The following is a 27,785-nucleotide window of genomic DNA, read 5'->3' on the forward strand; positions in this document are numbered from 1 at the left end:
TCCATCACCCAACAAAACACACCCACACACAAAAAACATGTAATATCATCCCAAATGAAAAAGATAAGATTCCCCCTTATCCTCCTTCAAAGAGAGATGGGGGAAGTTAACACATGTAATGTGAAGATGAAGGAAATGGATGAGAGAAAAATTGCTGATGATAAGAGAGAACTCGTAAGGGACAAGGCAGTAGACAGATCAAAGTGTAAAACAGAAGCAATGGTCTGGCTAGAAGAGGAAGTCTTTCAAAGCCTTAGTCAGTAAAGAAATTTAGGAAGATATGAGGCAAAACCAGAAAAGGAGAACTTTAAGCAATGATGAGTTTAAAAGACAACAAGAGAAAACTTGATGTAGTGCTAATAAACACAGAGATGAGAGGATTAGGATTAGCTTCTATCACAACAGAAATGAAGGCAAGAAGGACAAGATAATGGCAGAGAGCCTAGACTAGAAGTTTCATTATTGAAATCAAAGCCAGGGAGAGGAATTGATACAGGAGAAAGAGTCAAAGAAAAGATTGCATCTAACAAAGGAAACCATCTGAAGACTTGCACAGCAGCAAAACTACGAATTCACTGGGGAGTTACAGACACACAGTGGAACAGCTCACGTGCCTGGAGTAATGAGATGGATGGTTGCAGGCTCCACAAGAAGGGCAGACAGGGAAGGTGACAGGGATTCATTCTATACAAAGGAACAGCCTGAAAGCGTGAAGCTCTGCTGAAAAATCATTGACAGGCCAAGAAAGAGTACACAGGTCTGGATGAGAGGCAAGGCCAAAGGAAACAGTCACGAGCACCTGCCATACACCATCCGATCCTGAAGATGAAGCCTTCTTTAGAAAGCAGGAAGACTTCCAGGTTCTCATGGTGAACTGCATCCACCCCAGCAGCTGCTGTACAGGAACCACAGTGGGTCACAGGCAATCCAGTGGAATTCCAGAGCACATCAGGATCCAGTCAAGCAGAAGCTGTGATACACCTACCACTCTTTGGAAAAGAACAAGTGGTGAAGGATGTAAAGTCTGATGGCAGGCTTGGTTACAGCAACCCAAGATTAACAACATCTTAAGAGGTGTGAGGAAGATAGGCAGCATAATGACAGCACTGGATTTCAGAGGGCTTCAGTTGGCTCAGAGAAGAGGCAGGCAACTATCCGTGGTAAAGAAAGACTAAGCAAGGGCTCCTTTAGGCACAGTCTACACACACATGTTAACTGGACTTGCTGGGATACATCTGAGAATGCAAAGGGAGACAGTTAAAAAAAGTAATCTCTGACATCTTTAAAAAGTTATGGGAATTTGAAGAGGTTCTCTCTGACTAGAAGGCAGCAAGCATCAGGCTTCTCTTCCAGAGGGAGAAGTAGGACTCCAAAGGTGAGTCAGGCTCCTCTCCGCCTCTTGGAAGCCTGCAGATCTACCTGGAACCCATTTCCAGACACACAAAACCCAAGAAAGTTATCAGGAATTGCCAGCACAGATTCAATGAGGGTAGATCATGCCCAAGTGCAACAGCCGGCATGCAGTCAAGATAAATTCTAACTACAGCTCTTCCCTCATCCCATTTAACCATTCTCCCTGGTAGTCAAATTTCAGAGATCTGGACTAGGCCAGTGAACAGCAACTTGGGTGAAAGGCTGGCCTGGTTCAAAGAATAGTGCTCAGCACTTTCACCATCAGACTTAAAACTGGGATTGATAATGGGGTCAATACTGTTTAATGCCTCAAATAACAACATAAAAATAGGCCAGGAGGTTTCCTTTGCCAGCCTGTAGATGACATCCCATTGGAACAGTGGCCAATATGCTGAGGGGCAGAGCCATTATTCGGAGGAATCTTCAGACGCTGCAGAAATGAGCTGACAGAAGCCTCATGAGCCAAATGCATTTCTTCTGCACCTGGGACAGAAGAACTGCAGGGCAAAAACACAGGCTGGGGACTCTTTGACTTCTTTGCAGAAAAGGGTCTATGTTCCTCATGGACAAAAAGCTGAACAGGGCTCAGCAGCGCCCAAGTGCAGTGGTGAAGGTTAACTTCATCCCAGAGCCATGTAATTAAGATTGCAGCCAGCAGGCCCAGAGAAGTGATTATCATCCCCCATTGAGCACTTGTGAGACTATATTTAGAGTACTTTGTCCAGTCCAGGACTCCTCTGCAGAAGAGGCGTTGGCATATTGGACCAAGTCCAGCAGAGAGCCCCTATGATGATTCAGAGTCTGTTGCACACGGATGAGGCTGACAGATGAATTTGCAGAGTCTCAAGAAAGCTGAGGGAGAATTCTCTTTGGTGCCTTCAGCTTTGCAGTAGCAGGTTATAAAGATGCAGCCAGAGCTGCATCACCAGAGATGCACAGCAAAAGGACAAGAGGCAAGAGTCACATTTCATCAAAGTAAGTTCTGATTCGACACAAGGAAAAAATTCCTCACAGGGAGGGTAGCCAACCACTGGAGAACAGGTTGTCCAGGGAAACTCCGTTATATCCTTCCTTGGTAATAACTGGAGCTCAGCTGCCCTAGGCCCTCAGCAGCTTAAGGTAACTTCAAAGCCACCATTTTGTCAGCCTCCAGAGATCTCTCTTAATCTCAGTTCTTCTAGGATTCCACTATTCTCCTTTCCATTGCTGTTTTAGTTTTGTTAAACAGTGTTCTCTGTTCCTCCCCTTTGAATACTTCTGTTCTTCACATGTGTAATATATTGTCCTGGTCTAATTCACAATGTATAGTTATGGGAGGAAGCAGAACCCTCCATAACCACCTGTAACAAACCAGCTATAAAATGAGTGATGACAATCAACGTTAAAGAAGTAAGTAAATAGTTTAAATGTGAACAGTCAAAAATGCATTGCAGAACATCTTCAGAAACGCTTCCCCATTTAGCATTAAAATACTCTTAGCTCTGTTTTGGAATTTAAGAGGACTGAGGGAAAACACACATTCATTTATAGATATAATTAAAAACACAGCACAACAGTTCAGAAATTAGATTAAGCTAGATGCAGCTGCAATCTTCAAACTTAGTTTAAACCAAATTTGAATATCTGCAACTGAAGCTTTCAAGTTACAATCACACCACTGACCCTCCCTCCCCTCTCCCTTTTCCTTTTGGTCACTGAAGACTATTGAAAGTATCAGAGCTCCAAGTCAAGAACAACTCCCTTGTAACAACGACTCTGACACTGATAGAGTGAGAGCAGATTGTCTGCAAGGAAACAAGAATAAACTGGCTATTTAGAGAGATTATGTAATGTAGCACGGAACTGTAAAATGGGACTTAAAGAGACATCACTCTGCATTTCAATCGTGGAACTGTAAGTGTTGACCAATAATGAAGAAATTTGAAGAGGCTCAGGAACAGAGGAAGATGTCTTGTCAAAGAGTCCCCCCGCTCTGAGCCAGTATTTTATTCATAATTCTTCTTTTTCAGAAAATCAGTAGCATTTAGCTATTTTGCCATATCCCTTAAAACAAAGATGAAGCAGAAATACCACATCGTCTCACAGGTGTGCAGGTTTTTACTACAAGAATTAGGTCTGTACATACAGATACAAAGCATTTTGTGGGCCTGAGCTTGTTGAACTTGTGGAGCTTCATACACTCAATTAGCACAGTACTGCACTCTGAAAATCAAAGTGATTATGAGCAAATACAACAGTATTAAATCTACTCTGCATAAATATTTTAGCAAGTGTAAACAAAACTCCAGTTTCTGTAAGCAGCCAATTCCCAAACAAACATACACAAACATCAGCTGGTTCAGCAAAGAAAGGCAGAAATTGAACGGCCATGCCCTGCTGCATTATAAATAGTGAGGAAAGGTAGAGCAAAGGCATGTGTGGTAAGGGAGACTAGTTCTGTATAATGGACATTCTTACACAAACCTGAAAACTACAAAATGTTCAGGGTTTACCCATGGCTTTGTTTAGAGCATAAATATACATATTTATAAAAACACCAATGCACACCATGATTTTGTAGAAGAGTCCAGAGCTGATGAGCAGCTGCTGGGAGATTTTACTTTTGCATTTCTTCACTTTAGAATGTATGAAAAAAAAGTTATTACCTTAAGCATTCTAATGGAAAACTGTTCTTCATCTAATTCTAAACATCCTTTCATTAGAAGCCTCAAAAAACAGCAGCATCATACATTCAGCCAAGGCCAGCTGCTTTGCTGGTAATTAAGTAAGAGACAGTCAGTCCAGATCACCTCCCTTCCACCTCCCCTGGAAAGACACTTTACAGTAAGGGAGAATTTGGCCCAGACTACATGGGGAAGGAGTGGGGGGATGGAGAGATGGCAAGGGGAGGTGTGGTTGTTTTTTAAAACCCAGCAAGTCCCTGCTCCACGGCTGGACTTTTCCCTACAGCACGTCAGGCTCGCAGGTTGCTGGCAGGCAGAGCGAGCCCTCGGACCACACACAGGCTCTCAGCTGCACTCCAGCACAATGGGGACTTCCATCCACTGCCCATCCCTGCTTCCCAGGGCCTGGCTCTTCCCTTCAGCAGGAGCCTGCATGGAGCACCGACAGTACAGGGGAGAACTGTGTGCTCACAGCACGGAGGGCAGCAGAAGCCTTGATGTAAGAGCCACCAGAGTGGCAGGACCAGCCCTCCCTCACAGGCTGCCCTGCGCCAGCATCCCCACGGGAGAGTTAAAGCACTCCACCTGCAGCACTGTGAACTTTGGAAATGCCAACACAGTGCCACCAGCAAATAAATAAGTAGCTCGGCATTTTTTATAACTGTTATTTTTTCATACAGCCAACTACCAGCGCACTTCAGTTTCACTGGATGAACAACTCCATACCTCCCCTTTAAAATACGTACAGTAAGTTCATTTACCTTGCTACACTTTCAAGTCTAACCATGATGGATATTTAACATAATTTCACCCCCCAAAAAAAGCCACAATTATGGGCCCACAGTGACAGGGTGAGATTTTTTTAAGCTCATTGCCATAGCTCAATTTGCAATTAAAAACTATGTAAAGCCAAAAGTGTGATTAAAAGCAGCAGACAACCGGCTCATTATACAGCGGCAGAAAAGAAAAGCCTTTCAAACACCAATTGCTCTACCTGAAATATCAGCTGCTGTTGTCATGCCTGAGACTGAGCAAGAACATCACTTAGCTCACTGAAAAGAACTTTCCCAGAGACAGATTGGCAGCATGACAAATGTAGGTTGGCTACAGAAATCAAAGACCAAATACTTGCTCCTTACATAAAGGATAGACACAGGAAAAAGAAAATAGAACAAAACCTGCAAAGAGCTTCAGAGAGGTGTAACTAAAAAGACAAATTATTTTCCTGTTTCAAGAATGTTTGGAAGAAAAGTTCACTTAAAGCAACTAAAATTTCTCGTACACAATGCTGATATACTTTAGCCAAGTCACAATCATTGTTTTCGATCAGGGAGGCCCCCCACACAAAGCTGTGGGGAAGGAAGATGCTCAGACATATTCCCCAGCAAACACTCATCCAAGAGAAAAGCTGTGTTTAGATTCTAGAAAAACGCCTACGCTGTCTTTACTTGTGATTACCTTTTGGCATAACCAAAAGGGCTTTTGAAGGATTCAAACACTCCACAAAGCAACAAGACAGATTTCCTTCCATCAGCACTTTACTTTTCTACAATTACAGACAACTGTGAAGTTCTTATGCACAAAAAGCCAATTTATTTTAAAAATGCATGTTCAAAATTACAGTTTTGATTAAAGTGCCTTAATCCAAAAGCAGTCTTCATTACGTTTAGTGGCTTTATCCCACTGCTTATACAGGTTACATGCTAGACAGGAAATTTAAACTTCCTAATATAGTAACTCCAGACCTGACACTGACACTAGCTCACCTAAAGTGCAAGCTTTACTTTGCCAAACAAACGGGGCTCAATACACTTAAGTGAAAACAGCTGAATAAAACATTCTGTATATAAAACAATCTGTATATACATCAGCTGAATAATGCTGAGTAGAGTAATCTGAGTATACTTCAATGACACAGATCAATCTTAACCTGTCTATACCTGTGAAGATATAACATCAGATCAGTCTTACTCTTCATATACCTACGGAGGCATAATATAGGCAAGATTTTTCTGTGTTGAGTTGCAAATGTAAGATTAATTTAGGAAAATACCTTTCTCTAAAATAGCTCCCCTAAATGAGTAAAACCCATTTACATCCCTGGTTAATTACATGTCAGCTTCTGAGACTTTGCTATGACAGTCCATCAGCTGTCATCTCCAAGAGTCATGAGACAGGAGTATTAATTAGCCAAAAAATGACAACTCCTGTCCCTTGATATGAGCAACAGCAAACTGGAAGACCATTCTGCTCCTGGAATAAAAGCTGGTATTATTCACCCTCTTTAAAGAGTGTAGAATATGGAGATCCCAATTAAAATGTAAAGTGTGTAATGAGAATATTTATTTTAATGTCATCTGTGCGCTAAAACCTTTTTTCCGTTTTTCCTCTCTCTATTCAACGATCCCATATTAAGCACATGATTACTTATATGCATTATCTCACACTTGTATTGCTTAAGACCAAAAATATTCGAAGAATTATACTTAAAAATAAACATGAATAAAGCATTTCAAGAACCCTGAAAACAGAATAAATAAAAAGCCACAATAGGTTTAACAGATAATAAAAAGGTGCAGTGGGCATGTCAACCTTGAAAAAGCCCTTTTAAACCACAGTAATATTGTCAGGTGCCATTATCCTTTGTCAGCCAGCTACATGAACTCATAAATCAGGTGGAACAGCCAAATGAGAGCACAATGAAAAATCAGCACTAGGCAGACTTGTCCACTGAATAACAAGGGGCCTGCCAAGGTTTTGAGGTCACATTCAAAACTAAAAATTAATAGTATCAACCATATCAATAAAAAGAATTCCTATCAGCAAGACTAAAATTTGCTAGTACCGTTCTGTAGAGTTTGTGCTCGTGACTCCTTTCCCAGATTGGCGTGGAATCCTCCTCCTAGAGTTGGTGTTTTCCCTGCACCTATTAGGGGAAAAAAAAAAGAAATACCAGACACGTCAAAGAGAATAACTTAATTAAAATAAAGTGTTAATAAACTGTAAATTTTATTTATTAAAATAAAACTTATTGTGCCAATATATGCAGTATCTGTATAATCTACAACATGCCAAACAACATTAGGAAGGTCTTAGAGTACTTAAGACATCAAGTACCAATACTGTGCAAATTATTTCTTTCTTGGGATACCCTAAGAATTACATGGCTCCATAAGCCCTCCCAATCTTAGTTCCAAAGAAACAACACAAATCTCTCAATGTCTATTTTAAGCAGAACATGAAAATCAGTACTGTAAAGTATTTCTCAAAACAAAGGAGGGAAAAAATTGCTTAGTTAGTATTATTTGTCTGAAGAATATTCAATGAAGAATTTACAGAATCTTAATAGGTAATTATTGGCATTACAGAACATAAAACATGTTTAGCATTCATTACTGACTGTGTTGGCTACTACAGACATAACGCTTATTTCAAAGTAACTTCAGTTTGTCATTAGGTAAACACAGCAACACTTAGGCTACAAAAACTGCAAGTCTGGAACTGCCACTTTTACACTCTGAAAGGCTGGAGACTTAAAAGAAGTCTGAGTTGTAAATCAGCATAAACTAGAGGCTGGTTTGGGCATCCACGCCAATGCTGAGCAGCCTGAATGCAGAGATTGCTGGGAGTCAGTGGAACTACTCATGCAAACCAATCTTGCAGAACAGGGAATTAAACTACCAAGGACAAAAACAGTCTCCCACTAAAGCAGGAAGGTTTTTTTAAAAACAATCAGGGTACCTCAAGCAGGATAACAGAACCTATCAGCTTAACAGCAAGTGAGACCAAAAAGCTGAATTGCACAGGATTGAAAACAAGCAATTTGCTAGTAAATGGAATTCTACTTAATTCAAGTAGTCTGGTCTTCAGGATAGGGAAAAAAGCTATCTTTTTGTCTATGAAGCACACAGCTTTTCCTCAAGTTCTTGTGGCTGTTTTCTCCTCTTAGACTAGCTCTTCAGAATGAACTAGAAAGGCTTTGGGATAGACACAGAGAGGCGAATGAAGTGGCTCTTTAAAGCAGCTCAGGGCATTTCTTGTACACACCTGAATAAGATACTTCCATGGCAGGTACAACTGATGAGAAACTGACCAGAACCGTTCACTCTTACCAGGCTTTTTTAGCTCTAGTCTCCTCTCAGTTGCACTTAATGTACATCTATACTGAGAAAAAACCAAAACCAAATAAAACCAAAACCCAGAAAAGCTAATAAGCTAATATTCCTGCAGAATTACTATCAGCCTTCAAAGCTTATTTTTCCATATAACCTTTAAATTAGGTTTCCAGTGCTACCCACAACAGAAACCAACTTTATTCAGTAACACATCCTTTAACAAACAATAATCACCTCTCATATAAATGCCCCACAGATTAACTACTTCTTCTTAATAAGAAGTGAGAAATATTCAATGGTGATCTCCTCACTGGGTACAAAGGTAACTCCCCCAACTCCGTGTTTGACTATTAGAGACAGAAACATCTCCTTGCCATTTTTACAGATATAGCCTTGTATTTCCACAAACACTTGAAAACAAACCAATGCATCAAACCAGAGACAGGCTACCAAGCTACAAAAGAAGGCATAAAGAAGGTGTACATTTAGTAAGAATGGTTTACCTAGCAAAAAAAATATCAACGATGGCAATAGTTTTACATTCCTTTTCTTGAGGAACAAATCTAAACAGAAATTCTGCCTCCCACTGTCTTTTTTTTGTTGTTGTTGCTGTTTTAAGGTTTCCTTTACTACAGGCTTCCTCACTAGTCTGATTTGCAGCAGGAGAGCCCAGCATCACTACATGAGAGGAGGGCACCAACCACAAGGCAGAAGCAGGAGCAAGCAGGCTGGAGGCAGGACGCTCACCCAGCACTTGTGTCAGAGGCACTGTTGCCCCCTCCTGAACACAAAAGCTCCACTTCCCAGTCCCCTCTACCCTTGAATATACCAAAATACTGAACTGCTTTGGACTGGCACTGGCTAAACAGCACTTTTAAATGTCTCCTTGTTACTACTAAAAAGCTTGCACAAAATCTTACAGTGGTGATAAACAATGCTAGTAACTAAATAACTTACTCAGGAGTGAAAATCCAAAATAATACAAACAAAATGAAATTAACTTGAGATTTCAGTGATTTTGCTCTGAGACTCTTTTTCATGAGACATCAAGCTATAACATCATACATAAAAGTAATTTCTTTCCAAGCTATAGAGACTGCAGCAGATACCAGCAGAGCTATCTGAAAGACAGATTCTACTATCAGAATTGATGTACCCATTTTTCAGCAAGTTAACTGGAAAGGCTGAACATCTCTATTTAGCATTTGTCTTTGAAAACTGACAGAAACTAGTCTGTTGAGCACTTCACTCTCAGAACTGCAAACTAATGTTGCCATTGACTATGTAGTCTCATCATCAGCTTTAATCTTACAAGCAAAATGCAAACCAAACTCATTAACATAACTGTTCGGCTGGTTAATAAAAAGATAAACTCTTGAAAAAAGAAAACTGAAATCATCAAATTCATTTAAAGACAAAAATCCCAACAAAGCTAGCAATTTAAAAAGTACAAAGGAAAGGAACAGCAATTGCTAGGCACAACCAAATTAACATCCCAGCTTAACTGCAATTTTTACATTTCTTGACCTTTTCCATTCTTCCCCCACAACTTCAAAAGTGAATTAAGCAGGCTTTTGGTTTTTCACATTCAGCTTTCAAGACATACAAAAATATATCTGAGAAGTATTTGGTGTCTTCAAGTACCGCCTGCCAAATCTTCAACATTAACGCTACCATTTCCCTAAGGCAACTCAAACGCACCCCATGACGTGGTGCCTCTCAAGGGACATTGCCATCTACTCATCCCATCTGCTGAGGAGGGCCAGCCGTGTCCTGAGGGGGCATCAGGCACAGCATCACCAGCTGGGTGAGGAAGGGGACTGTCACACACTGCTCTGCACTGGGGCAGCCTCACCTTCAGCCCCGGGAGCACCTTTGGGCACCACAGTATTAAAAAGACATAAAGGTGTTAGAGGGTCCAAAGGAGGGCCATGAAGACAGTGCAGGGCCCAGAGGTGAAGCCATATGAGCAGCAGCAGAGGTCACTTGGTGTGTTCAGCCTGGAGGGGACTGAGAGGAGACCCCACTGCAGGTACAACTTCCTCGTGGGGGGAAGAGGAGAGGCAGGCACCGAGCTGTTCTCCCTGGCGACCCACCACAGGACCCGAGGAAACAGCATGAAGGCATGTCAGGGGAGGTTCACCTTGGCTTCTAGGAAAATGTTTTCCACCCAGAGGATGTTTGGGAACTGGAACAGGCTCCCTAGGGAAGTGTTCACAGCACCAAGACCAGCAGAAATCAAGAGGCACTTGGACAATGCTCTCAGACATTTGCTGTGATTCTTAGGGTGTCCTGTGCAGGGCTGGGAGCAGGGCTTTCGTGATCCTTGTGGATCCCTTTCCAACACAGGATATTCTATGACTCTATGATTACTTTTAGAAACTCACTCAGATTTGCATCTTTGCATAACTGAAGCTTCCCTTTGTCTTCAAGTTTGCTTTGGACATTTACATGAAATTTTTGACAACAGAAGGTGTGAAGAAATGTGTTAGGCAGCTCAGAAATACAGCTACTCCAGTTTTTATGTGATCCTCCCAGTGGGCTACACTCCCTTAACACAACAGAACTGAAGATGCAGGAGATCATGTCTGGAAATCTGATGATACTCAGTCAAAGTTCACACAGGTCCAGACCCAGACCATTACCCTGCATCATTCGAGTGCTAAACTACTTGTCAGAGCTGGGTTAATATCTGGACTCTACAATCTTAAAGGTCTTTTCCAACTAAACAATTGTATGGTTCTACAGTGACTATCCCTCCATCAGCCAAAAGCTGCCATCACCACTCTGCTGCTCACAGCACAAGCACTTCGGCAGTTTGTTTTGCTCCACCAACTCCCTAACAAAGTCATATCACTCTGCTTCTCTATAAAAATACTCCTAGAGCTGTAAAAGGTGCAAGCAAATCTTGAAGTCTGTGGTAATCTTGAACAGCAACCAAAAAAAGATTGGTAACAGGAACAGCACTTATCAAATCACTCCACACAGTGGAGGCAAAGAGCAGCCACTTGGGCGTTTGCAGCTGAAAGGGCACTTTTCTGTCAGCTAGTGACATGATGAGTTTCAGATTCAACACCTGGAGGAGAAACAGAATCAATCCCAGCATTATAGATTTTGCTTCCTCTACATAAATGAGCAAGTGAAGACAGGGAATGAAGCTGCTTCTAACCTGAACTGAAGTGCACCTGCTATCTGAGAGGACCAATCCAACCAAAATCCTTCCCTGTCAAATTAAATCCAAAAGCCACCAGTCCTTTCTTCAGGACAAGGTAGGGGCAAAGCTTCTATTTCAAATACAAGTATTTACAGATCCAGCAAAAAATCTGGTAAAGTCTGGTAAAGAATGCAGACTGCATCACACCAATGGCTCCATAATCGGGGAAGACAAGATAACCTAATATAAAAAATTTAATGAGCGTCCTACTGAAGTTAGACCATGAAAGTAAAAAGGAGGGTAAGTAAACCTCCCACTACAATTCATATCTTTAAAAGCAAAATTATGTGATTCAAGTTCCGAAGTTTGTAACTGAAACACTTCTTTTCTCACTCATTTTTCCAGGGAAATGAACAGATCTGCAGGCACCAGAGCCTGCTGAAACAGTTCTGCCACATCAACTTACACAGACAAACTTTAAATCTCTGCCATCATAGCTTATTTTCATAACTACCAACTGTAGAGATACCACAACCCAACTTAGGACTGCCCAAATCTATGAAATCAGTCAGCATCCACGTTATGTGCACTTTTCTGACAGCAGCACCCTCTGCTGTTGCCATCCCAAGGACAGTAGGAGAAAGACTCAATGCCAGAAAAAGCTTCATATGAACTCTGGTGCACGATTGCCACCTGGAGGATTTGGGGAGAGAAGCAGAATTGATTTGATTCATCTCACTAAAACATATAGCAGAGGATTATTTTACATGAAAGTTCCACCTCTTCCTTCCCAACACGGCCTGATTATGAACTAATTTTGTAATGAGAAAATCTGGCACAGAGTAAAACAGGTAAATACTCTTCAGGATTTCCATCAAGGAGTCTGCAAATCCTGCATACTTTTACTTCCTTTCTCTGTATTGCAATTGACATCATGACGACTCAGCACAACTTAAAATTAAGCATGAATTTGTGTCATCTCTAAGAAGCTGGACCACAAATACGAGGAAACTTTTTGGTATTAATATTATTTTAACTTTTCAGTGCCCAGTGTTTTCATTTCAAATTTAGCATGTATATTATTTGCAGAGCCCAGCTCAGGACTACTGGAGGCTGCACTGTAAGAAACATTTAATGCCAGGACTTGGTCTTTCAATATCTTACATGGAAACTTAACAACTACCAATTAAAAAAAACCCTCTTACGCCTTTCACTTTTTTAATACTCAGAAATACACAAGAATCCTTTGTTGTACATAGGAACCAACTGGACAAAAGCACAGAAACTGATAAAAACACAAAGTTCCTCCCCTTTCACAACTGACTCACTACCAATCATCGTGACAGTACCTGTCCATCTTAAAAAGTTCTAGAGGACAAAAAGGTACAGAAGATGAATGACTAGTAAGTTCAGCTTAAATTTTATGTAAGCTTTTTCCTCAGTGTAGTCAATCCCTCTCTCCTTTCAGGTTTGTTGACCGTAACTTTTCATTTCCACAATCATCAAAAGACAAATATTTAGATTTAAGGCAAACCCTTGTCAAGTTCTGCATGTGAGGTCAATGTAGCTCACATGCCTCGATGTAAAAATACAAAGATTTTAAGGATAAAATAGTATAGAAAATACTTCAGAGTAAGCTTCCACAGGTACACCTAAAACACTGAGCATACCACAGCTTTACTAAAGAGCTAAAGACAGATTAAATCTGTCATGGGACACTGCAGAGTGAGAGTTCACATTCAGCAGTTGTGGCAGCGCTAATGGCTCTCTGTATTAAGTTCATTATAATTTACTTGCAAAAAAACCCCTGTAATAGTAGAAATAAACTCTTCCTTGATGTTCTGAAATTTGAAGCAGGCTACTTACAAATGTTGTGGGACCTCCTACACCAAAAACTTTAACAAACACTTGTTGGTGTGTTAAGGATTACTAGTTCACAACTTCCCCTTCCCCTAGGAGCAAAAGCAAGAAGATAACCTCCCACCAGCCTCAAATTAGTGCACTGCAAACTCATGTACACTTGGAGATGCAGAGTCTTAATGCATGTTTGCTGTACCAGAGCCAGGGATCCTGACTCAGTGCTGAAGAAGAACTGATGCTGTCAGTGCCCACTGCAGAATCCTGTTTCTGTGACTGTGTCTGTGTATTTGCCACTGCCCTAAAACCTCCAAGCTTAGTCACTAAGTAGAAGTTAAGAGACTTACTGATAATTCTCATTTAAATCTGTACTAGAGATGTGACCCTGAATTCTACAGCAGGGCAGGGACAGGCAGAGCTGAGGGCATTGAGCACCTGCATGGGTGCAGGGATGGGCTGAGGCCAGGCAGGATGTCAGACTGCACATGGGGGTCAGGGTCAGGCCCAGCAAGGGGAATAAGGTTAGGCACAGCCCCAGAATGTCCAAACAGGGCCACAAGGATGGGCTGAGGCCAGACAGGACATGAGCCTGGTTCTACAGGGTCCATGGGTGGGCAGGGCAAGGCAGTGGGGAGCTGGAGACCGGCCCTGCTGTGCAGTCCCTGTGGCAGGGAATGACATCCCTGAGGACTGGGATGGGTCCTGGGCCATGGGCAGCCTTGGGGGAACCCCAGAGAGAAGCTGCTCAGGGACAGCAAGAACCAGCAGTACCTGGTTTGTGACCAGATCTGTTCTTCTCAACTTACAACCAAGCATTTAAAGGGAATTTCTGGAACAAAAGAAGCTGAGCTTCCCCAGACAGTGTGCTTGAGAATCACAAGCTCAGTACACCTTGCAGCATCGTTTCTTTGTGCTTTGTTTCTCAGTTACATCTTCCAGCTTGCTGGTGGGCTGCCTGTACATCAACCTTCCCAGGTGGGACTTCTCCTTTGATTAGTGTCACAAGTCGCAGATTTCACCTTTCTCAGCTTCTTTAAACAAAAACCTGAAGAGGGATCAGGGCTGTCAGGCTTATTCCATGCTCAGCTTTCTCTTACCCTCTTCAGCTTCAGTTTTTTTCCTGTCAGCTTCAAAGAAAATCCTTGTGAAAACAGCTCTTCCCAACAACTACCACAAGACAGGGGACTCCCACTCAGACAGTGAACAAGCAATCAGAGAACTCCAAACCTCGAGACATGGCACACAACTCTTGCCTTTCTTACAAAAGCAGCAGCCATCAAACCAGTGCAAACTGGCAAAGGGCTCAGTGTAACTCCATCTTCCAGGATGCAATTATAGCATAATGGAGAGGGAGAAATGCAGCTTGCTCTTAGACCCTGTACTGCTGTACTTCCTGCTGGGATGTGTTCAAATGTAGCAACTGATAGGCAGAACTGTTAAGAACTTGGATATGAAGAAGAATAAAAAGCAGGACCCATTCATTCCAATTAGCAGGATTGAAAAGCTCTCCAAATTTGCTAACAATCTGTTTGGCTAGTCTGAACTGGCCATCAATTATAAAGTGAATAGTTATTGTTCCAAACTAGACTCAGTTAGGAAAAGTACATGCCTCAAATACCTTCTGTGCAAACAGAGTTCATTGGAGCTAAAATAGGCATGATAACCCTTCTCCACTACTACCTTACTCATCCAGGGTAAAACCAGTCAGGTTTAGAAACCCAATTTCAAGGCAGGGCCTTCACAAGCTTCAAGACAGTAACACAGCTAGGGTGAAGGGCTGAGGCTGGATTCTTTCCTGACTGTGACCACTCACAACAGAATTCAGAATTACAACTAACTAGACCAGCATGGGGCATATCAAAGCTTCCAGAGGATCTTCCTCTAAAAAGATCAACAAAACAATACACAGCAGCCCCTTCTAGAGCACGAAGGGGTTATTTCCTTGCTAGTGAAATAACTTAGCAGCTCACCACCCAGGAACTGACAAGTACCTTGCAAGAAGAGCTGACTTGCCAGTCTTGCAGACAGACAGCATTGAAAGGAATGGTGGGATTAGCTCGGTAAAGCTCAAAGAACATGATCTTCCTGTGAAGACTCAAAAGAAAAGCTGTGCCAAATCAGACTGAAAGACTAGTCCAGTATCCTACCTCGGAATGAGAAAGTCCATTAATGTACATGCCTACAAGGGTAACACAAAACATAGGAGGAAAGCTTGTTGTGATAGTTCTCTCATAAAACCTCCTGGTGTCTAGAGATCCGTGGCTCAAGGATTTCCTGAACCAGAAATAATATATCTTTTTAATGGCCACGACACATTTTTATTCTGTCTCCCCAATCACTTTAAACTCATGTAAACTTTTAACATCCAAAATTCAGATTCACACGGAGGAGGGAGGTTTCTGTAAAAACCAAAACCAACCAAATAAAATCTCCTACCCACTACCTTTGCAATCAGTTAGCTGCTAAATTTCTTAGCACATTCTTAGCTTTTGCATCATGTGACCCTGAGCAGCCTCTCATCCTTGCTGTGTTATTTTATTGCATTTACAGATCTCTACTATGGCCCCATTCAATCATCTCTTTTCCAGTCTGAAGAGGCTGAGTCTATTCAGCCATTCTAACTGAGAAGCTCTTCAGGAAACTCTCCTCTTAATCACTCCATCATCCTCTCTGCATCTTTTCTACTTCTAATAGAGGTTTTCCTGAGGAGGGGGAAGAAAAGAGAAACCCACCAGAACTGCACACAGCACTTCAGCTGGAGATACTGCTGCGGATATGTAACAGTGTACAGACATGCTGCATATGCTCCCTTAACTTCTAACAATCCCCTCCCCACTCAGGTTTTCTTGTACCACAAATGAACATTGAGCAATTGGTTTTTATAAAGCTATCCATCATGACTTAAGGATATCCCTCCAATGTTACCCTAGCCAGTCTGGATGCAGAAGAAGAAACCATCCCACATGTGGAAAAAAGGAACAGTGCTAATTTTCACAGCAACTCTTGATCCTATCTGCTATCCTACCACCCATCCACTAAAAACAACAGGTCCTTCTACAGTCTTTACTACCCCAAATAATTTAGTATTGCCCACAAACCTCATTAACTCACCACTCACCTGTTTTCCAGATCATCAGTCCAGATTCTATGGAATTTCACAAGCACCTCCTTCTGTACTCTGTAGACTATATCTGTTATCATTTGAAGAGCTACTCTGCCCTGTAAAGATCTTCCCTTATCAATGACAGCTCAGATACTATACAAAGCTTCTGGTGAAAGATCTTGCTGACCTTCCCTTGAAAATCCAAACATCTGCTTCGCCCACTTACCAACTTCCTTAGAAAGCTCCAAAGGACTTTCAAGGCAAGCCACTTTGCCAAAAAGCGTTGTTACCCTATATTTATCTGGGCAGAACGCATATTTTGTCCTTCATGACTTCTACCTTCTTGGCTCATCCTGTGCATGTAGATGTGGCACTCAGGAACAAAATTCAGTGCTGGACTTGGCAGTGTTGGGTTAACAGCTGAACCTGATAAAAAGTTCTCCTGCAACCTAAATGATTCTATAATCCTACCCTTTTGTCCAACACACTTAACTAGCCTGCATTTTCCTAAGACTTCATGGAGAGCAAAGCAAAACCCCTCATTCACAGCCAAGCACAAGCTCATGCATTCTGAGCACACCAAAAGCTCAGCTGCTAAAACATCAAAACAATGGAAAGGAACAGACTCACACACCTGCATTGGAAAACACAGGCCACACCAAACTTCTCTGTGAAAGGCATCAGTGTTGAGGCTTCCTACACCAGGCACATAATTAGCTTAATGTAAATACTGCCAGAGAAAACTTAACTGTAATCTCACACCTTCCTCCAACCCTGAGAGAATAAAAGGGATTTCTGATGTTTTATAGGGATTCATGACTTATTAGCAAGGACTTGGCCACTTCAGGTTAATATAGAGAAATGCAGGACTCACTCCTTCAGTAAACTGATGGAAGATTCTGAAATCTTAACGTGTAGCTTGGCAAAATAAAATATTCTGCTACATATAAAAAAGAAAAATCAGTGTCTCAGTGCTTTCCACTCCCTTTTGCTTTTTTATGATGAAGGCGAAAATAAATTACTAATAAATGCACCTGTATTCAAAAAGTCATAATACACAAATAGAAGCTGTTATGGATCTTGAAAGGAATTTAGGAATACTGTTGCACAACCAATAGCTCTGAACTCCACAAATACCAAAAGCCCCGTTCAATTCCCAGGCCTGCAATAAAGAATCTGACATCCCTCATCCTTTGCAAACCTTAGACAACGTTCTCTGAGACACCCAGCCCTACTAACCATGAGCCAGGGACTCAAAACCAGCACCACTCTGACACTACAAATGCTCCACACAGTAAGACTCTCTGAGATCATCAGACCACAGTGCAAGGAGCCTCAGACCAAGGCATTTCATTCAATTTTGGTAGAAATTTACTAATATAATCAGAAGTCACTGAAAGACATAATTGACCAGAAAATGTTGCTTTCAGTAAGTACACAGTTTCTTACTTAAAAGAAACATACATTCCTATGTAAATTCTCCACCCTTTGGAAAGATACAAAATCCTTCTTACACAGTAAATGACTCTTCTCCCCATTCCATAGGATTTTAATCAGTTATAAACCTATTAACAGACAAGCACATATGATGAAGACACTGCTGCACAAATATATCTTTTCAGATTAGTTTCCATCACTCAGTTTATGTTGAGGAAAAAAAAAATTATTCACAACAGAAGCATCTGCTTTGGAACATAAAGAATCATACCAGCCTAAGTCACCTATATCCTAATCTCCTTAAAATATTTCTGGTGTGAAACAGGGCCCGTACTCACAGAATCACAGAATGATTTGGACTGGAAGGGACCTTAAAGATCATCCAGTGACAACCCCCTGCCATGGACAGGGACACTTTCCACCAGAGCAGGCTGCTCTAAGCCCCATCTAACCTGGCCTGGAGCATCTCCAGGGATGGGGCAGCCACAGCTTCTCCAGACAACCTGTGCCAGGGCCTCACCCTCACTCATCTTTGCAGTAACTTAACAAACCTACAAACAGCATTGTTTTTAAAGTTCTGTTCAGCCATTTCCACAAACAACACTTCCCAAAGTACACACATCAGTGCACATGGGGTCTTGCTAAAGGATCACAGTACGAGAACACAGTGAAGCCCCTGCAACCACACCTTGTGCCAGTGAAGCCCCTGTACCCACCTTGTGCCAGCCCGATAAAGCCACCAGGAGCATCTTAGAATGTGCTGCAATCACATTTTCATTTTTACATACCCTTTTAGGGTGCCTATCTGTCTTCTAGACTTTGTTCTTTCAGGGTAATATATAACAGGTAACTAACTAGATATACAAGAGCAAAGAATTAATGTACTAGCCAGGAAAAAAAGATTAGCCAAGAGCAGCATCTCAGGACTTACACAAAAGAGAGGGGCTATACCTTAAATAAATTTTGTAAAGTACTGTGCAATTCATCCAGAAGGGTAAAAAAGTCTCAGTATGGTGCATTTCTCTCTTTTCCTTTCAATTTTTTTTTAAGGATAAAGGCATCCCAAAATGCGCTCTAACTTGCATACCATCTGTCCTGCACAATTTTGGGTGGGAGGGAAAAAGCAGAACAAGCCCTTAAAAATGTAGTCTCCACATCACAACAGGAAAAAGTGAAGGATACAAGAGCTATAAAGCTATAAGCTATAAAAAAAGTAATGCCAGCACCCTGAGCTGGAAGACAGGAATGGCATCAGACAACTCCTAGCCTACAGTAAACTCCCAAACTCCAATTTGCAGTGCTGCATTCTCTACCACAGAAAGAATTCCTCTTCCTTCCCCACAGCTATTCAATCCATCAGAGCCGCTTGTTTCACAGTTAAGCTCTTTTCCATGCTTTTGCTTATGTTTCTTTCTCCATATACACATTCCCCACACAGATTTTCCATCTCTCCCTTTTCAAACACTACATCCTCCCCACACCCATTTTCCTTCTCACCCCTTCTAAACACTGTGTCTTCTTGATGTGGCCTTTTTCCATGTTTTATCCTCCAGAGCATTCACACAATCCCTGCAACCCAACTACTGACAGGAGATGCTTGACCCTTCACGTCCAGCCTGTTTCTCCTCCTTGTGCCCCTACATGTTCCCTCTATCTGTTAAACACCCAACCCAACCTCTCCTGTCCTCTGTCCCAAATAATTTCATCTACTGCCCCATTTCCTGTGCCCCCAGTCCCTCACACATTTACTCCATCACACTCAGAGCATCTCTCTCATCCTGCACAGCTCTTTTCTCCTATTCATCCTAGCCTCCCCCACCCCATTTCAGTCTCACCCTGCACAGCATGCTCTCCTTCTCCCCATGCATTGCCCCTCCCATCTCCACTCTGTGCAGCACTAGCTCCCACATGCACCATCCATATCCCCTCTTTACACAATACAGTTTTCCACAGTCTGTCCCTCACATCCCCTTGCACAGCACCTTTTCCCTATACATTGTCCTTATCTCCCAGCACAGCGTCCTTATCTCCCCTATACATTGCCCTTACTCCTCCACGTAGCATGCCCAGAACCCCACCCTCTAGCACAGCATCTCCTGCCCCTTTCCCCACACTGCCACTGTTCCCTCTCCCCCATGCCCTGCTCCTGAACTCCCAGAATCACACAATCAATTAGGTTGGGAAAGACCTCTAAGATCCCTGGGTCCAACCTATGACCGAACACCACCTTGTCAACCAGACCATGGCACTGAGTGCCATGGCCAGCCTTTCCTTAAACACCTCCAGGGACAGTGACTCCACCAGTGCCCTGGCCAGTCCATTCCAACGTCTAATCACCCTTTCCACGAGGAAATTCATCCTAATGTCCAACCTAAACCTCCCGCGGCGCAGCAGAAGACTATGTCCCCTCGCCCTGCCACTCGTGCCCTGGGAGCAGAGCCCGACCCCCACCTGGCTGCACCCTCCTGCCAGGAGTTGTGGAGTGGTACGGTCCCCACTGAGCATCCTCCTCTCCAGGCTGAACAACCGCAGACCCGTGCTCCGGACCCTTCCCCAGATCTGTTCCCTTCTCTGAATGTGGTCCAGCCCCTCAATGTCCTTCCCGAACTGAGGGACCCAGAAGTGATCACAGCACTCGAAGTGTGGTCTCAACCAGTGGCAGTACAGGGGAACGATCACTTCCCTGGTCCTGCCGGCCGCACCATTCCTGACAGAGGCCAGGATGCCGCCGGTCTTCTTACCCACCTGGGCACGCCTCGGGCTCATGTTCCGCCGCTGTCGATCAGCATCCCCCGGTCCTTACCCGCTGGGTGGCTCATCCCTGTGCTCTGTTCCTGATGCCACACCGCTCCCAGCCCCTTCACCCTGTCCCCGCCTCTTCCAGCACCCTTTCCCTTCAGCCACGTGCCCCATCCCCGCAACACCGTCTCTTCATACACCGCCCGCTATTCCCCACGCCCCGCTCGCTCCCCGTGCCCCCGGGTCCCCTCTCCGCCCCCCGCCCCGGCCCGCCCCGGCCCGGCCGCGCTCACCGTCCAGCGACACGAACTGCCCCACGGCGGAGGAGCCGCCGCCGCTGTTCTCCACGAACTGCACCTCGGAGACGATGATGTTGTCCTCCAGCACCGACCCGCAGCCCGTGCACACCGCGTCCCCGCGCGCCGCGTCCACCTCGATCTCCGCGCACCCGCAGGCGCCGCACACCCGCCCGCCCGGCATCCTGCCCGCTGCACCGGGACGGGCCCGGCCGCCGCCCCCGCCGCTCGGTACAGCCCGGCACAGCCCGGCACAGCCCGGCCCGGCCCGGCACAGGCCTCGCTCGCTCGCCGGCACCGGCACGGGGAGGAGCGCGGCGGCCGCCGCCACCCCGCCCGCTCTCGCGAGGCTTCGCCCGCCGCTCCCGCCCCTCCGGAGCGCTCCTCCCTCACCGCCCGCCCGGCCCCGCATCCCTCGGGGATCGGCTTCCCTGCGGCTCCTGCCTGCCCCCCAGCACCTGGTTCCAGCCCTCTGCCATGGGCAGGGATGGCTTCCACCAGGCCAGGTTGCTCAGAGCCCCATCCAGCCTGGCCCTGAGCATTCGCAGGGATGCGGCATCCGCAGCTTCCTGTGCCAGGGCACCTGTGTCAGCACCCTCTGGGCATCGATCAAATTCATCAATCAAATTCATCCGTCAGATCTGTTCAATCGTTCTGTAATGCTGAGATGAAAGTTGTTGAGGCCTAATGAATTTATTTCATTAGAGCAATTTGAGCCCTGCCTGTCAAACGCAGTGTAAAGTTGAAGTCTGGTGCTTTGGAACTCTTTGTAGAATTACAGAATGGTTTGGGTTGGAAGGGACCTTAGAGGTCATCTAGTTCCAATCCCTCTGTCTTGGGCAAGGGCATTTTCCACTATCCCAGGTTGCTCAAAGCCCCATCCAGCCTGGCCTGGAGCATTCCCAGGGATGGGGCAGCCACAGATGCTCTGGGCAACCTGTGCCAGGGCCTCAGTATGGCCACAGTAAAGGATTTTTTGCTAGAATTCCATCTCAACCTGCTGTGTCTCACTTCAAATCCATTCCCCTTTGTCCTGTCACTACATGCCCTCGTAAATAGTCTCTCTCCATCTTTCTTGTAGGGTGCTTTCAGGTATTGTAAGGCCACAGTTAGGTCACCCCAAAGCCTTCTCTTCTCCCGTCTGAACAATCCCCATTCTCCCAGGCTTTCCACATAGGAGAGGTGCTCCATCCCTCTTATCGTCTTGGTGGCCTCCTCTGGACTTGCTCCAAGGGCTTGATGTCCTCAATGATTCATACAATCACTGAATCAAAGAACTCAGTTTTCATCCAAGTTATTGCTCACTTTAGCACTCAACCCACAATTAGCAAATCAGCACCATAACACAGATGGGAAGGAAGCTGAGCAGAATAGCTGCTGTAGCTGGATGTTTGTATAGACTTCCATCTGTCGGCTTTTGAAATGCAGAATTAATGCAGAAGCAGAAATTTTCACCTTATAAAACTCAATACTGTCAGGGTCTGTCTTCCACCAAATGACTCAGATGCAGCCAGGTATCAGGTACAGACCTCCATGAACTGACTGGGTACATGGTACAAAATGACTTGTTCTTTTAGAGGCACACTGGGGCATGCACTAAAGCAATATCTTTCCATCCAGAAAGCTGAGCATCTTATAGGGCCCAAATTATGTCACTTGCCTAAAAATCTTAAGGTTCTGTGCTTTTGAAAAGAAAATGAGAAATATCATAATGGAGATTGCACCACTATGTACACAGTTGGTCTTCTTTTTATTCTTTTCACAGAGGTGTATTTGTTAAAATAAGAACGTTAGGTCTCTCCGGATTCCTTCTGCTTCTGGAGGTTATTTCCTTCCTGGAGTTCCTCCTGCTGATGATGAGGTAATGAGTGCCACAATAGCCAAGCATGATCTCACAAAATTATACACTGTGTAGATAATATCAGAGGGAAATCATATTCCTGATAAACAATCCCTGATAGGTTCTGACAAAGGCCAGCAGGAACACAAGAAATCCTGCAGTGAGCAGTTTTGAAATACCTTTCCATTAAAAAGTTTCTTCTTACCTCACTCAAGTAGAGACTAACGTAGTCCTGTCCCATGAGGACTTAGGTTTTACATCCCTTTGAAGATTGCTGGTGCTTCAATTAAGTGTTGCAAGACTTTTCAGTGAGTCCCAAACAAGTTCAGAGTGTTTCACTTTGAGTGTGAGCAGCCGAGGGCCCTTGTGAAAGCCTAAGATACAGCTGCTGTCCAAAGAAAGAATCTCATTTAATGTCCTACTGAAGAGGGATGTCTGTTCTAATTTTTATCTTTTTATAAGGTGAGGGTAGTGATGATGAAATAAAATGGGTTCCCAGTCCAGGAGACTTCAGTCTTTGCCTCCCACTCATGAAAGCTTTCATATACAATACCCCTGAAGTATTTCAAACATTTCCATAGGACTGTATTCTATCAGCTAAAATACAAGTAATTTTTCACCTCTGTAAGTTCTTTGCCCTTTCTGCTTGCTATAGGATTAACTAAACTTCTTTTGACCTATAGCACTGAGCCTGCTGAATGACCCCTAGGTCAGTTCATGTAGGCTAAAAAAATAACCTTCTGAGAAATTGTCCTAAGCCTGAGTGTAAGAGCTGGTCATTTAAAAATTTGAATTTACAAAGCTCTTTTCCCTGCATTATTTTGCCCTCTTAGTTAAGAGGAGGAAAGGACCTGTTTTCCATTTCACCTATTCATATTTAATATCTCTCATTTTTACTCCTAAGTGTTCCAAAAAGTGGTGATCAGGATGTCTGTTAGCCCAGACCGACCAATTTCCTTCCTGCTTTGCCTCTAAAAACATCAAATACAATCCACCTGGGGGTGTATGGTTTTGACACTCAGTTGTTGAGGTTTCAAAGAGAGGAACAGTTCTCATTTGCTTGAAAATTATTTTTTTTCCCCCTACTGCTCTTACAGCATCAGGAAGAATGCAAATGGGCTGTACAAATCCAGCCTGGAGTGTGAGGGAATCCCACTCTGTTCCTGCAAATGCTCTGAAGTACAACAGGAAATATACCAGGGCAAGCTGATGACAGTTACTGTACTTCTGCGAGAGGTGGATCCTCCTCTGTGAACATTAAGATTGGAAGCAGATGCTTTAGTGTCATATGACAGAAAATCCAGAGCCTTTCTGGCTTTTTGGTCGTAACTCAACTTTCGGGGCACTGAGTTTCCCAACACACCAGCCTGCGTGGGAAATATTTTCATATTTGAAGTGAGCAAAGCTTAATCCCTTAATTTGATCATCTTCTGTGAGCATCCTCAGAATTTCAGCTGGAATTTTCCCTCTTAAAATCATGCCTAAGAGCGTTGATGAAGTCACTCAAGAAGTTTGAAAATGCACAAAACTTGAGGCAAAAGACAAGCAGAGGAAGCGGTTTTTGGTTTTGGACAGTCCAAGATAAGGCATAAACTATGCACTCAACGTGAAAATTTACACCTTGGAGATTAAGTCATAGGGTTACTAGATAGAGGGGTGGGAAAAAGGATTTCGAAATGAATTAACCTTATAAGGTGATAGCAAGTGAATACTTTTCTGTTTTCTTTTTTTCTTTTTTTTTTTTCTTTTTTTTTTTTTTTTGTCTGTGTCAGTTCAGACTGCAGTATTCGGCTACGCTGGTGATGGACACGAGGGGGCACCCAAGGAAATGAAATAGTCGTCAGGCTGATTTTTCCATCTGTTTTCTTTTCTTTGTTTTTTTTTTTTTTTTTTCTTTCCTTTTTTGGGGAGGGAGGTCTGCATCTTCTGTAATTATTTCCTCACGTTGTTTTCAGGAGGCTCATCAATGAATGGTAATTGAAAAAACTTTGGGGGGAACATTCTGAGAAGAAAAGATTTTGGCATCTACTGAATCACATCGCTGCTGTCCAGAGACAGCATTTGATGGCTCAGCTTGATTCCCGGGTGCGTGGCAGAGACCCTGTGGCTTTCCCAGTTACTTTCCCAGGATCTGTGCCTGGTAAAATTTTTTGTACACGAGGACAGCAGAAAGCACTAATTCTGTCACTTAGAAAATCTGCTGAGAAATTAGCAGAGGAAAAGTCCAAAGATACTGAGCACAAAGATTCAGAAGCTACCACCACCACTTGAGGAAGTCTCTCATAAGCTGGAAGCTGCAAGCAGCTATTTTGCTCTGAACATCTGCCCCTGCCAACACACCACTTGAAGATGCATGACTTGTCAGTGGGTGCTTTTAAGAAGGATGTAAGCAAGGTAAAAATAGATGTGTCCTGGTCTCTAGCAGTCTGCAACTTAAGGATTCACCAGCTGAAGGCTCATACCCACTAGCAGACTTTTTAGCTCTTTAATCAATTTTTTTGTCTGTGTATGCTTTCAAGAGCTACAACATCTGGTGCTTTGAGGTGTATCACAATATAGTTGGGTAGCAAGTGGAAAAGTTTAAAAATGGCCCAAACATTTCACATGGCAGTCCTGAGTTCTTGTGCTATAGTCAGTGGTGAAGAGTTCCTCCTGTTACACCTCTTTCATGTCAGTTGGGATTTTTTACTCCTGTTTTATAGCTTCCCTAAATCATGATCGTTTTACAAGAGCACCTCTTTCTCCAGATAAGTAGTGTGATGCTGATCAGACAGTCCTAACACAAAATAATCTGCTCAGGGAGTCATTTAACAGGAAATCCTTTTTAGTGAAACATTAGTTATGTTCTGCACTGAATAACTGCAGGCCTCCATTACTTGGGGATATAAGCACAGGCAAATATTCCTATAAAAATGCAATTCTGATTGTCTGCAGCTCTTGTATTCTGAAATTTATTTATTAAAACCATTCATGGATTCATCACTCACCATCAGAGAACCATTCCAGTCAGCCAACTGCCTGTTTAAGCAACTGTCTGCATAAGGAAATTGAACTGAAATGAGGAAATTTCTGGTTATAGGTCTCATGTTTCTGTGCATACTTGATACTTTGATGCAAATACATCTGCTATACAGGCTAAAAATAAGGCCTTCACTAAATATTCACTGGTACTCATGTGCAAGGGTAAAAAAAAAAGGACTTGACACTGAGTGGTTCTGCATACTCAAACACAGAAGCAAACCACAGATCTCACCGAGAGTTCCTATTGTTTTCCCAAATTTGGAACAGAAATCCAGAAACTCAGACTAAATGAGCTGGAAGCATCAAAAAGTAAATATGAGCCTCCTTTAGTTCTGAAGAATAAGTTTGAAAAAGTAGCTGTGCAATGGCTTATTATCTGCTTTAGCAACGAGGAAAATTCAATGCAGTAAATTCAATGCAGTTAAAAGGTATATATACTATAAACTCTGTAAAGTACCTAAGACAGTGCTGACCATTTATAAATTATACCTGGCAAGTAACAAATAGGATTAGGAGAAAAGACAGCCACTTAAACAGAAGTTCACTAGCATTGGATTAGGACATTAAAAACCTTTCTGTCACCAGGCAGTATTAATAAATAAATTCTCTTTATTGGCATTTCTTAGGCAGAAGCCTGCCATAACCAGAATGCATGTGCTGGCATCGAAGAGGAGCATGTCAGTCAATTGTTATTGAAGACCATGAAATGCCTGTGTGTCAACATAGACTCAAAGCGTGTATTTTTTAATGTCATGAGCTGTTTGGCCATCAGGGACTCCCTTCAAACTGAAACCTGCAACCGTAAGAGAGAACACTGCTGCAGCCACACTCAAGCCTTTGCTTTTGCCAGCATGGAAGAGAGGCTGGAAGCAGGGTAAGGAACACAGTGTCCTCCCTGATACAGACCGTTAGGACTAGGGAAAGTTATGATGGAGCAAGCAGCTTGGATAAGTACAGGCTGGCCAGTGGGTGAGGCCAGTTCTCGCCTGTTTGGGTCATAGAGGACATCAAAGAATTGTCCTTTGAATGAGCCGTGTGTCATTGCCTGCTTTTCTGACAGGAGAGTCCCAGAGCCTCAAATATGCCAAAATTATCCAAGTGCCAAAGAAACCATCAGTCAAAACTGCAAAGTTGCTGTCTGCTGTCTAAAGCTATGAGCAGGCTAAATAAAAACACCATTTGACTTAGGGAAGTCACAGTATAATAATTTCCTGTCACTGGAGAATTTTCAAGAATTTGGCAGATTTCCTAGTTTGAATTAGTTGAATAAATTAGACAAGTAACATTTTTCAGAGGGCAGACGTAAAAATGCCTTGAGTAAATCAAGCTGTTTCATACCAATAATTTGAGTCAGACTAAATAACAAAAAAAAAAAAAAAAAAAAAAAAAAAAAAAAAAAAAGGAAATCTCTTATACTTTCTTTAAGTGTGGAGTTATCAAAGGGAAAATCTGCCACAATTTTCAAAATGAGACATTTATCATCACCCCAGGTCCCAGTGAGTGCAATTTTTTTTTATTTATAACATAATTTAAGAGAAAAATGTTAGTGCTGTGCAAGCCACATGTTTCCTTCCCCACTCTTACCCCAAGGTAGGAAGTTTCTTAAATAGGATCTGTCTCCAATGAGGCAATCTTGCCATTTCTTCAGAAAGACCACATCAGTAGACAAAGGGGGAATGCTGTCACCCCAGCCATGCCAATCTCTGCTTTACTCAGAAAGAGCTGGGATCATCCCTCTCCTCTATATTTTACAGTTCACCATACTTAGCTGGGAATTGGGAGCCACAGAACTGATGGTGTGAGTGAGGGACGGGTCTGGAGATTAACGCTTCCCTGGGAGGACCTCTTGGTTCACATCTGTTGGCTCTGTTTCCAGGTGCTGCAGATTCAGACTGCCCCCTGTCCCCTTTAAAATCACAGTTTTGTGTTCTTCTTCCCCATCTCATGAGTTAAACACGGGGGTTTTTTTCTGTAAATTAAAAGTGGGAATCTGATATAACAATATGCCAGTAAGATCTGGAGCCTTTGGCTTGCCCTTCCATTGTCTGTGCTTCAATCAGTCAGCTCACACCAAGATTATAAAAAACCTGACCCAGGAGTTTACAGTCTGAAGCCCAAATTGAACAGAGCAGTCAGCAGATTATGTA

At 43.1% G+C, this 27,785-nt stretch overlaps 1 protein-coding gene across 1 annotated transcript in view; it reads right to left on the reverse strand.

Moving 5' to 3' along the window:
• The window catches only part of BRF1 (BRF1 RNA polymerase III transcription initiation factor subunit), a 172,939-nt gene extending 151,914 nt beyond the window's left edge, over positions 1-21,025 (reverse strand). The window contains exons 1-2 of the mRNA XM_066188970.1: positions 20,775-21,025; positions 6,922-7,002 (exon numbers count right to left, since the gene is read on the reverse strand). Coding sequence (XP_066045067.1) covers positions 6,922-7,002; positions 20,775-20,961 — 268 coding nt within the window. The 5' untranslated portion in view covers positions 20,962-21,025. The remainder of the gene's footprint in view (positions 1-6,921; positions 7,003-20,774) is intronic.
• Between the last annotated feature and the right edge of the window lie 6,760 nt (positions 21,026-27,785).

The sequence above is a fragment of the Chamaea fasciata genome, unplaced genomic scaffold (assembly GCF_029207755.1).
Source record: "Chamaea fasciata isolate MVZ Bird 193981 ecotype frontalis unplaced genomic scaffold, bChaFas1.0.hap1 SCAF_7, whole genome shotgun sequence".
Taxonomy (NCBI): Eukaryota; Metazoa; Chordata; class Aves; order Passeriformes; family Sylviidae; genus Chamaea; species Chamaea fasciata.